The following is a 12,876-nucleotide window of genomic DNA, read 5'->3' on the forward strand; positions in this document are numbered from 1 at the left end:
AGACAAAAAAAAAAAAAAACTTAATATATGTTGAATGAATGAATAATGTAGGAACTAGTGACATAAGATATAAAATAATGATAAAAGTGTAGCATCTAAGGGGATCCTAGGCCACCAGGTCAGTTTTCTCTATTGGTATTATTCGCAGTGAACAAGCCCAGTGACAAGCTATTAAATAAGAGGTTTTCTTTTTAGGTGTCCTAGGATCCGTTCCAACGTAGCTTATCTATGCTGAAGTGCCCACATCCCCAAGCTTAGGGCACTCAGCCAAGCGTGCCATGTCTCAGTTCCAAGGAGAACCGAAGTCCAGCCGAACTGGGCAGTGGACGGGGCTGCATGAGTAGATCTGACAGCGCACTGCCCTCGCTTCGCTGGCCGGGGGCTGAGCTTCCCAAACCTGGACTCTGTTATTCCCAGGGCTGCACTGCGCGGAGAGGGTGCTCTGTTACAATCACCGTGATTGTTCAGGTATGCAGAGGAAACTCCCCGCTAGATTTCACATTGATCTAACCCTAACCCTAACCCTAACCCTGATCGTTCAGGTATGCAGAGGAAATTCCCTGCTAGATTTCACATTGATCTAACCCTAACCCTAACCCTAACCCTAACCCTAACCCTGATCGTTCAGGTATGCAGAGGAAGTTCCCCGCTAGATTTCACATTTACCCTAACCCTAACCCTAACCACGTTAAAACCATCTGACCGGGGACTAGAAACAATCCAGAGAGTTTTTGATAGTGTTTCAAAAACAGGGTAAGACTCCCAGAAAATGACTATCATTCTTTATAGATTGAGGGACAACTGAGAAGGGAGCCTGTTATTCATGTGTAACACCAGTGGTTCTGGAAATCAAGAACACAGATTCTGCCTTCCGCCTTCTGCCATAAGATAGCTTCCCCTCTAGGGTATGCTTTTGCGTTAGGGAAAATGTAACGATCAGAGAGAGAGAAAAATAAAGAGAAATCTCTTATTTTATAACTTTGCATTCCATTTAACCAAGCAACTTAATTTTTATAAATATGAGAAAAAAATCACTATTTAACTTGAATGACATTTATCACACTTTGATCTATATTGACAATGAATAAAGAAAGAAAGAAAGAGGAGTTCCCGTCATGGCTCAGCAGAAATGAATCTGACTAGGAACCATGAGGTTGCAGGTTCGATCCCTAGCCTTGCTCAGTGGGTTAAGGATCCGGCGTTGCTGTGAGCTGTGGTGTAGGTCACCGATGCAGCTTGGATCTGGTGTTTCTGTGGCTGTGGTGTAGGCTGGTGGCTACAGCTCCAATTTGAACCCTAGCCTGGGAACCTCCATATGCCATGAATGTGGCCCCAAAAAGACAAAAAAAAAAAAAAGAATGAACGAACAACATAAATGCCCATCAACAGAGGATTGGAAAAATACAATCTGGTCATACCCACACAGAGAAATTTTGTGCAGTCAATACATAGAGTCATGTAGAAGAATGTGAAAAGACCTAGAAGATATTTCTGATGCATTTTAAATAAATAAAGCATATTTCCATAACATCTAAAGTATATCTTAAACGTATTTATTTATTGATACAAAATACTAATGACAGCTATTTCTAGCTAGAAATATTTTAACTAAATGAAATTGAGATTCAGCAGTTTAACTGATTTCTAAAAATTCATAGGGCAAGAACGTGTGAGACTGGGTTTCAAACGTAAATATGAATACGTCAGGGTTCTAGGCCTGGGCATTTTTTTAAACCCGATTTTACAGCGTGTATAAAATCTGTATCAAGTACATTAGTCAGGGCCTCTGTGGCCGGTTTAAGGAATTTAATTAGACTTAGCAAAAAAGAATATCCTAAAAGAACTAAGCGTATTGTATCTTTTTCAGTTTTAACCCTCCAAACAAATTATTAGAGTTATATTTATGTTTGTTCTTAGCAATATGTGTATTCAATACAGACTTGACTGCAAAAAATTAACTGATTTCAGAGCCAGCCCAGTCCTTTTGCTAAATTCTCTCACAGAGTTTCCAAAACTTCTCTTGGTAATCTGTTCTGGTCTCGAAAGGCCACCTCGCCAGCCCCGGGCACGAGGATCAACACACCAGAGGAGGGGTCGGGAAGCAGGGTGGTCAGGACATCTTATCTGCTGTTGCCTTGCAGGCTATAAACTGTCTTCGCTGAGACAGGGTAAATTTTTTCCTCAAAAGAAGTTAGAGTAGGTGAGTTCTGGGAAGAGCTACAGTAAAATATTCTCTAATTCTCATTTCTATCTTATAGCCCACAAAGTCAAACTAAGGCGAGAGGTAACACGAAGCACTGTTGGCCCTCGGTTTATGAATTTTGACCAGTCCTCCGACTCTGTCTCTGCCCTTCTTGGCTAACCCTTGAGGTCTGTATGGCAGACAGATGCTATGATGGCTCATGGTTGGAGAAACGGTGACAGATGGCATTTGATGCTGCTCACAGAGGAAGAAAACCACCATTGCGTGAACTTTGCCAAAAGAGAATGAAGACAACTTAGTAAGTCGACATATAAAGGCAGGGAGGACAAAGCGAGACCTTAAGAAAACTCTCTGATGGCAAGGAAAACAAAGCACTACAAGAGCAAATCACGATAAATGACATTCTTGAGACAACAAGCCAAAGAGAAGGGATTTCACAAGTACAAGTGATTTTGATTCCTCCAGTGCTGGCCGCAAAGGGGAGAAAATGAGTAATTTATCAAGGACTACATGTAAAGACAGAAAACTCTGCTTCCAGTCCTGGCACTGACACTCCACAAACTGCTTAATGTTGGTGAAGTGACTTCACTCACGAGTCCTCAATTTGCTCATCTGTGAAACAATGGTAACACCTGCCTGACCACCTCCCAAGATGACTGTGTTTTTCTAAAGAACACCACTGCCAACAGCAAACAAAATTAATGAGTGTCTTCGCAACACTCTCAAATGCTTTGTGTTCGCGGTTTAATTATTCTCTAAAGCATCAGTGAGGGTTTATTAGCCTCGGTAAGCAGTGGAATTTCCCACGGTGCTGGGAAGAGCTGTCTTGCAACACCCTCTTGACTCTTCTGTGAAATAAAACAGTGATGCCATTTTTATAAGCCAGGTTATAAAAATAACGATGCGGAAAATGTAAATAAAAGCGCTACAAGTGAACACGGATGGACGTTGACTCAGCCTCCTGAGGAGTTTATCATCAGGTGGCAGGATTTATTTATTCTCTACCAGTTAGAAGACTATCAAGGAGCAAGATGATCAGGGAGAGAAGAACAAAATCAATGTGGGGGGAGCTAACCCAGGATGCAGGGAAAATTAAGTAGCTCTTGCAACCTTTCAGTTTTCTCTGCTGTAAAATGGATAAAAATAATGAGTATTACATTCCCTCACCTGCACGTTCAGATTTATTAAATTAGATAATATAAAGTGCCTCGTGCAGCGTCTGGCACATGGCAGGCACTCAATGAAAAGGAATCATTATCTTACTTTTCCAGTTCCTTTCACGGTCTGCATTTCCTCAAGTCCGTTTCTTTCTTGGATTCTCTCTATTTTGTAGCATCCTTGCAGTTATCAGAGCAATCGGTACCCTGGACTCCTTTATTTATTTTATTTATTTATTTTTTTAGGGCCGCACCTGCGGCATATGGAGGTTCCCTGGCTAGGGGTGGAATCAGGGCTGTAGCTGCTGGTCTACCCCACAGCCACAGCAACGTGGGATCCGAGCTGCATCTGCGATCTACACCACAGCTCACGGCAACACCGGATCCTTAACCCACTGAGCGTGGTCGGGGATCAAACCTGCGTCCTCGTGGGTGCTAGTTGGGTTCGTTAACCGCTGAGCCATGATGGGAACTCCCACCCTGGGCTCCTTTAAAGAGTTTATTTAAACACTATCTTTCCTCTATTATGTCTGTCTGATTATAATAAAATCACTCAGTCTTTATCTTGTGTTAGAATCATTTTATTGATCCTATTAAGGTAAGCCATTAAATCTTTTATTAGAAAAATCTTTTATTTATGTACTTAGGATGCCTAACACAAGAGCTGACCCTAAGAGTAATCATAATATGGAGGAACCCGGAACCAGGGGAAATAAAAAAGAAATGGAAATAGAAAGTTAATCATTATAACTTTAATGATCTATGGCAAAATATTTTAACTTTTGTATCTAAATAATTGTCACGATATAAATTTATTTCTCATGACTCATCAAATAAATGTAATCATTTGTAATCCATTGAAGAAATCAGAGAACCTTTCTAATCTCCTTACTTCCTTTCTTTAGAGTACTACCAGAACAAAATACTACTTTTTATTTTCCTGGATGGAAACAGATTAACTCTAAACAATTTTGTCTGAAATTTATCAGTAGGTTGTGTGTCTACATGTGTTCTGCTATGAGAGTTACTCCACGTCTCTTTCTTCAGGAATTCCAGCCTTTCTTCCCCTCCTTAAAAGTACAGTTTTAACCTAATGAAAGCCTATGTATCCAATTAAATATAACTTCTGGGAAGTCTCATTACCCCTGGGTCCTCCCTCCCTACCCACCCTAATACCAAGTAGAAATAGTTTATCTTTCTCCTGGACATCATAACACTTTGTTTAGATCATTACGTGCCTTAGCAATGAAGGCCCATACCTTCCACATGCTTCCAATATGTGCACAGCATCTGCAGTACAGGTGGCACTTGGTGTATGAATTTTTTTTTTTTTTTTTTGGTTTTTTTAGGGCCGCACCCAGGGCACGGCACATGGAGATTCCCAGGCTAGGGGTCTTATTGGAGCTATAGCTGCTGGCCTACACCACAGCCAGAGCAACACCCGATCTGAGCCACATCTACGACCTACATCACAGCTCACGGCCATGTCGGATCCTTAACCCACAGAGCGAGGCCAGGAATTGAACCCGAAACCTCATGGTTCCTAGTCAGAGTCATCTCCGCTGCGCCACGATGGGAACTCCTGGTGTATGAATTTTGACTGAAGGTGTAGGTGATTGACTCTCTCTTTCCGTTATTTCCTAGTGATCCTTTCCTAACGTTTGCCATGAGTTAGCAACGGGGCGCTATTTTAAGAGCTGGGGGAGTTGGCCAGCTTTGGGGACGATGTTGGAGGGAAGACAACCATTCTGCTCCCCTTTCCATCTTCCTTAATTTGCATTATAAGTTTTGAACTACAGCACAGAATGTCCAATCCCCTCTCAAGAACAATATTCTGTCAGCATGTGCTATAAAAGAAAAAATTGGAAATGATTCTTAATACACAAAGCATGGGGCAACATCCTATGGCAATGTTCTCCTGCAAAATCTTGAAGCATTTCTTTAGCATTGTCTTTATCCTCCCGTGGTGAGGCATGCTTAGGAAAATTTTACAGTATAGGTCAGAGTTTCCAAATGAGCCACTCAAAATTTTGGTAAGTTTATAGCGTGATTAATTCCTGGAGTCCTTCATTTTCCAGTCCTTTAATTTGTGCAATTGCATCGAGTGTTTAAAGCATACGGCTTTTAAAAGTCTCTCAAACACTCTGTGCACAGCCACACTGGCAATTCATAAAGAGAAGTGATTCGTATTCCCCACCACAAGGATCCTTGCAGGAAACTAGAAACAAAAACCAAATTTTGGCTGAATCCAATTTGCTTACATTTCAACACACATAAATCCACTGAACTGGCCATCACAGCAAAAGCCACAACACACACACACAGCAGCAGCAGCATGGAGCTAACCACACAACTCAACAGACAATGCAGACGAACTTGAGTATAAACCAAGATTTTTCTACCTCTTTTCATAACAGGTTAGTGCTGGCCCTCAGTGTTGGTGTACAGTTTTTATGGCATGGGAAAATAGGGATGTTTCTGCCCTATAAAAATAAATGTGTTGAAGGCTTTAGTTTGAGCTTACACAATGTCAGAAAGTTCCAAAGGCACTGGCACAATACCAAAAAGAAAAAAAAAAAATCCCACAAACAAATAAATATATCACTAAAACACACAGCAAGATACTAAGAAAACACCGGTAGGGAAACTGCTGGTTTCCCAGATGATTTATGCAATTTATGCAAGGTTTTCAATACCTTCCTGAAAAATAAAGAATAAGAAAGACATGCTAGTGAGTCTCTGCTGGGGCACGTATTGTCACCAAACCCCCTTCATACTGAGTCTGGCTTTAAATTGGTCAATAAGTCATTTTTCTCCCTGCAAATTAGAAAGCACAGACCCCTCATTGTTCTTAAACTTTTAAGACTTAGGAAGAGCAAAGGAAAATCATATAGAAATGCATGCACTATCTTTAATAAAGGGAAACATGAAATAAAAAATTAAAATATAAAGAACAGTTATCGCTTCATTTTATGTGTTAGAGTACACACTTCTTTCCAAACCTTAGTTTGATACACATAGATTTTCCCACATCACATCTTTATCTTTTCCGGAAAGTACTAGGACGGAAGGATAAGCAGCAAGCACAACGTTCTGAAGCTGAATAAAGGCAATAAATACTTTGCTGTTACATCAAGGGATGCAAGGTCAAAGACGGGACTTGAAACTGGGAAAACTTCCCAGACCTAATGACTTGTAATTCCTTTACATTTAAAACTTACCACATTCTGTGAAAAGTTTTCAAAAGATGTTCTGCGATCCATTGAGTATCCCGACTTACATGTGTGGGACTGGGTGGGGCAAAGGGAAATAAGGAATAAAAAAAAAGGTGGGGGGGGAGAGGAGACAGAGAGAGAGAGAAAGAAAGAGAGAGAAGAAAGAAAGAAAAAGAGCAGAAAAAGATAGGATGATGAAATGAGGCCACACCAAATTCTTGTTCTAAAGCACGGGGATCGGGACGAGAGGAGAGCGGCCACAGAAGGCCTCTCGTCACAGGACATGGGCTCTGTTTGCGTCAGAGCTTCCACTTTTCACATCAAAACGCTTGTGCAAAAAAAAAAAAAAAAAAAAAAAAAAAACGTGTGATTTCAAGCACAACAAATTACACTGAAATGAAGCACCTCTGTTAAGAATGTATGTCAACATTTTCTTCTTCCTTTTTTCTGTCTTTTTAGGGCAGATGGAGGTTCCCAGGCTTTGGGTTGAATCGGAGCTACAGCTGCCGGCCTACACCACAGCCACAGCCACGCCAGATCTGAGCCGCATCTGCAACCTACACCACAGCTCATGGCAACGCCGGATCCTTAACCCACTGAGCGAGGCCAGGGACGAAACCTGTGTCCTCACGGACACTTGTCAGATTCGTTTCCACTGAGCCACGACGGGAACTCCTATGTCGACATTATCAAAGCCCAAATATTTGAAAGTTTAGTGGCTTAGCTTCAGAATTTCCTCATAGTTTTATACTGGGACTAGATTTCTATCCATGATATCGCGAATTCTGCAGAGCACTGCTATCCAGGAGAAGTTTCTGAGAGCATGGCGATGTCATGCTGTCCTGTCTAACATTTCAGAAGTCTTTCGCTGTGGCCACTGAGTGTTTGAAACTTGGTTAGAATTTTATATAATCTTAATTAAGTTTAAATTTAAATTTATACAGCCCCATGAGGCTAGGGGGCTGCTGTACAGGGACAATGGCGCTATGGCGTATCTATTTCTAGTTGCAAAGTCAATGGACTTTTAAAAATCCCATTAGCTTAAATGATAATCGTTAATGACAAATAATTACAACTTCATCTCAGCATTTCAAGAAGCTATGGATTATTTCAACATCAGAAAATAATAAGTGACGCCGATGTTTACATCCAGAGTTTCCACTTTTACACTGATTAAATAAGGTGTCATCAACGGTGAGCCTTTGATTATAAACATTAACTGAACAACAGGATCTATTGCAGCTCTTCCAACATATGCTTGGCTGTCATCTTAGGTATGAAACCTCATTGCAGGGACACAAAGTGGCAGAGAATAAATGCTAAATGAAAATATCTGAAAGCAAATATTATTGCCTTTTGGCAACCATCATTGAAAAAAATGAGTCTATTTTTAGTTATGGGGCATAGAGCCCCAGATATACATTCTGCCTTAGTGGACAAAGAAAATCCTCTCTAAGTCTCTAATCTGATGACATTATTCTTTTCAAGTCTTTATTGTAATTTTTTATTTCCTTAAACTAGACATACAGAAGACTAATATGAAACATGAAGACAGCATCTAAAAGCCGTTATGAAGCATGATCATCTGCAGAAACAAATAAACAAAAGAGAAAATAAGCAATCAACAAACAGAAAGACAGAACCCTTAAATGGTCCTTGCAGAATGAGAGGTCTGGGGGAGGCTTGGAGTGCAGGCACTTACCGTTTTGTCCAGCACTCTGGGCCCAGCAGGGATATAACTGCGCCACATAAGTCTAACTGAGAACTAGGTCATAGAAGTCCACAAAGAACCAATACCTTTTTCTTTGCCTGTAGAAGCTCCTGATAGGCACTGGATCTTATAAAGCGTGGATATGAATCACTTTTCATCAGTTTGTAAATGTGCTCCTAAAAAGAAAGGGGAGTTGAGGGGCTTCTTTATTATTTCTCAGGAAAAAATCCAAAGCTGTGATAAGAATATAACGTTTGGTTCAAAAGCAAAACTGGAAGCAGCTAAAAATAATTATAATGCTGATGCAAATACCTTATATGCTTATGGAATATTCATACCTTCAAATGGATTATTTTATTCAAGGATCAATGTTTAAGCTGGTTTGGGAGCTACAGAGGAGGGAACTCAGATCCAGTCCTCTTTAAAAATGGAATTTAGTTAACGGATTGTAATGAAGTACTTTCAAATCAAGTCGTTGATGTGTATCGCGCACTTGAGATTATAAATACATCTGCTGTCTTTTAGGATTAGTGCAGGCCAAAAGAGAATGATGGGAAGTCAAGATGCAGTCATCACTCTAGATACCTTTGGCCTTGACATGTACTTGGAGGGTGCAGACTTCCCAGATGGATCATCTTTTTGGTGAAAACTGTCTTCCATACCCACTTTAGGACAGAGCACAAGGCCAAAAATAAATTTTGTGCTATTTAATTGCTAAACCTCCCAATTTGTGTGCTTTAAAAAAAAAAAAAAGTATTCAAGGCAAATTAGGTAAATATTTGATAATTTAATCCTAGTCAGTCTGCAACCGTCTGTTGTGTTTCGATGATAATATTGGTAGACAAAGAAGTCAAAGAAAATAAAGCATTCATCTAATTCAGTGTTGGCCCGATCTAGGGAGATTCTGCTTTGGCCTATTGCAGCTTAAGGGAGTGCAAATGCTCCTGGCTCATTCTCATGTGGTAGATGTCGAGTTTTGAACCATTCGAGAGTATCCTGCATGTCCCAGTCTCTTCAAGTTTGGGGAAAATATATATTATGCCTTGGTTTCCTTGGTCTTAAACACAAGAGCAATAATTTGGAGTTACCATGAATCCACTTAAAGACACTGAGGATGGAGCTTCTTTATCTAGCATAAGGTTCATCTCCAAAGGTAGGGTGCATTTGGAGCTGTATCAGAATTGATTGTTGGAAAAGTGGAGCAATGTCTTGTTTTGGAGTCAAGTATTTTGAGATTCAGATCCCAACTTGCTCAAGATCTACCACTTATAACCATGTAAATTTCGATCACTTACTTCAATCTCTCTGAGCCTCAATTTTCTAATCTATAAAACAGGGTTACTGTGAGGGCTAGAGGAATGATAAGTGCTCAGCAAAGTGATAGGTGAGGGCATTCCTAGTATGTGTTCCAATACACCGGAGTATATTTCAGGTAAGCTTCTAAGTGTTTGCCTAATTTAACCCTCACAAAACCTCAACAAGGTTGGTAACCATTTTTACATCCATTTTAAATACGTAAAATCTGAAGCATGAAGAAGCGAATGTCTTGCAATAGGTCACAGAGCAGAGCTCAGAGTGGAACCCAGGCTATTTGGCTCCAAAATCTGCTTTCTTATTACACTGCATCTCTTCATAAAAAATGGCAGGAATTTCTATTATTCGTATTTGAATACGGAGTTTAAATAACTCACAGAAAACTGGAGTCGAATACCTGAAATTGATTGAAAAAAAAAAGCCTAGGGTCAGAGAAAATTTATTTTTTCTAGAGAAAATTATGTCTTTTCCTACTATTGAAGGCTTATTAAGCAATAATATTTTTTAGTGACATAGAAAAAAAAAAAAGAAATGTTTTCTTAAAGATTTCAGGCAGGTCATTCCAAACAGTTAATATGTTGTTGCCTTTAGAAAAATGCTTGAAATCTTGCACTGAAAGAAAAATCATCAGAGAAAGAAGCAACAGAGCTGGAATTTTTTATCCTGCTCTCTTGTGTCTCCATAGAACTTAACTATTTCCATACAGCAGACCATGGCAGAGCCAGGCAGGGAGAATGCGTTTTTGGTTAGCTGTTTCAACCTGAATTAGTTTTCTCTACCATGGCTCATTTCTTTTTTAAACCAAAGCCAAAGATAAAGGTATTTTCTACTGAGAGTAAAAATAAGAAGAGAAATTTTTGTATCTTATTATTCATCTTCTATATTTCATCTTCTTATTTCAGTAATGTTATTCAAAAAAAAAAAAACAAGATACTTTCTAGAGCTAACATTCTTTAAACGAGGTTTAAGAAATTATAAAACATGCATGTTCTGGTTTAAAAGCCAATTTCAACACGTTAGGAAATTAGATCTCTCACTACAAGTTTATTTTTCCTGGTGAGCACAATGATTTTTTAGAGAAAGTAGAAATACAAATTATTCCTAAGGGACATTACATTCAGTGTGAGAAACAAACACTTAAAACTTTGTCTTAGGAAGTTAATAGCTCATATGAAATTCTTATTGTAGACTAAAAAAATTAACTTGGAAAACTAGTAAGTGTCTATTTTATCATCAGAAACAAAGCTGGTTTGAGTTTTACTGAACTTTAAGCTATTTTACTTTAGGTCTGACTATTCATAATTATGAATTATTTAGAATCTGAGAACCTCCATATTAGAGGACACCTTAACGGCCTCAAATATGTGTTACCGAAGCAACAGAATCGAAAAAAAAGTTTGCAAATATTTCAAATATTTCCTTTCGAGATGCGTTCAAATAAAAACATTCAAATTTACAAAACATTCCCAGGTTTTAAAAACTCTTCACGTTTAAGTGTCTCTGCTCTCTTCTAGGTTAATTGGTTATTTTACAGACCTTTTACCTAAATTGAAAGTAGTAGGCATACCCGCCAATGACAATGCAAATAAAACAAACGCATCTTAACTGCCAACCTCTCAGGAGCGTCTGTGACAGAACGGGAGGCCCATCCATGTACCAACCTGAGCATCCTCGAATGTGTATCGTCCGGGCTCCTTCACATTCTGTGTGGTTTTGTCATAGCTCTTAGAATCCAAGTTAATGGCACTGGGGGCTCCTGGAGCCAGAAATTCTTGCCAAATTTCCTGAACTCGAGAGGGGACTTCTCTAATAGGCCTTTTCTTCAGGTCCTCCACTGCTAGCCAGAATCTATGTAAAATGTGACACCAAGCATTTACTCCGATGCCTCACAATCTGAAAATTCTTAAAATATTGACCTATCATACAATTCACAATGAGGCACGATAATAAACTCATTTTCTCTGAGGGCTTCCAATAACCGGCCTTTACTGAATTTTTTTATTAGCTATATTCAAAGACATACAATTTGGGGAAAGGAAATGTTAAAAACAATCTATTTTAGGTGTTTTCTGTTAAAAACAGAACTGCCAGGGCCCTGCTTCTACACAACCTTCATTTTTACCGAAGCGAAGCAGCACGGCTAAGAGCCACTTATCAGAAAGGGAGAGGAGGTTAAAAGGGAGTCGCATAGACGGTCTGATTGAGAGAATAAAGTATGACAGCAGAGTCTATTTTTTGGATCTTTTGTCAGTTTGAGCACTGAGTATGGAGAGGATTTTCTGCTTTACCTGGCAAGGGAATTACAGTGAAGCTTTATTGGACTTAAAGAGGCCTGGTCACAAGATCAGAAAATGCCCTCTCTGGAGAAATCAGGGCAAGTACCTAATTTTAGGTTATTTAATTCAGAGACTGTGACATGACAGAAGCAGCAAGCCTTCACCGGCAACTGTTTGAAAGGCTTAAATGTGCAGAGGCACTCTAGAGATTCAGAAGCGCTGGAAAAAATAAATATACAGCCTTGGAAACAGACAAGTATATTTCACAGGCTTCTGCATAAAATACAGTATATGCTGAAAGAAAAGCACAGTAGAATATGTTTGGTTGATAAGAGCAAAGAGCAAAGTCTAACAAGAAGTCACATTCCATTAATGAAGTCTCATTTAAAAAAATTTCGCTCTATATCTTTTTGATCAGCTATAGAAATAATGTTGAAAAGATGAATATGTATAGCAGAATAAGGTGTTAACATTTTAAAGAACGGTTGAAAAAAGAAGTACTAGATCTCTGTTATCTGCAAGAGGGGCCGCTATTGCTCTCATGGTAGATGCGGCCAAGAAACGAAGATCACAGGGACGAAGGTTACTTAAGGGAGGCGGAAGAGGATAAGCAGTACCTTCACAGCTATTACGGTTTAACTTGGGGACTCATGAAATAAATTCAGAAATAAGTAATACAGCAGTTGAGCTACAATGAGAATAAGCATTACTCAATCCAGGGATCTTCCAGGGTCTAGGGCGTTTAACCCCCCCCCCCCCCCCGCCACTGCTGCTTCCAGGAGGGAAGAACCAAGCCCATTTCTTTTCAAAATACAGATTTTGACCCTGCAATCTCATAGGGATGCTCTGTGCAAATCGGAGGGAGTATACGTGGAGTAATTCCTGTTTATTCAAGTTCATTTCAGAATGCTTCGAACACATTGATAACAAAAAAAAGTCTCTGTCCTCGAACTAGCAAAAGTACACCATTCAATAAGGCGAGGAAGCCCGTGAGAGCGTC

At 39.6% G+C, this 12,876-nt stretch overlaps 1 protein-coding gene across 7 annotated transcripts in view; it reads right to left on the bottom strand.

The window, feature by feature from the left end:
- The window catches only part of RGS7 (regulator of G protein signaling 7), a 371,486-nt gene that overhangs the window by 10,023 nt on the left and 348,587 nt on the right, over window positions 1-12,876 (bottom strand). For 3 of the 7 annotated variants that reach the window (XM_021064375.1, XM_021064373.1, XM_021064371.1), the window contains 3 exons: window positions 11,262-11,448; window positions 8,373-8,462; window positions 6,582-6,650 (listed from right to left, as the gene is read on the bottom strand). In XM_021064375.1, coding sequence (XP_020920034.1) covers window positions 6,582-6,650; window positions 8,373-8,462; window positions 11,262-11,448 — 346 coding nt within the window. Of the gene's footprint in view, window positions 1-5,762; window positions 5,844-6,581; window positions 6,651-7,214; window positions 8,161-8,372; window positions 8,463-11,261; window positions 11,449-12,876 lie in introns of those variants that run through there. The other 4 variants (XM_021064377.1, XM_021064372.1, XM_021064376.1 and 1 more) reach the window with 3 other exon arrangements.

This window comes from Sus scrofa, chromosome 10 (genome assembly GCF_000003025.6).
Source record: "Sus scrofa isolate TJ Tabasco breed Duroc chromosome 10, Sscrofa11.1, whole genome shotgun sequence".
NCBI classification, from domain to species: domain Eukaryota; kingdom Metazoa; phylum Chordata; class Mammalia; order Artiodactyla; family Suidae; genus Sus; species Sus scrofa.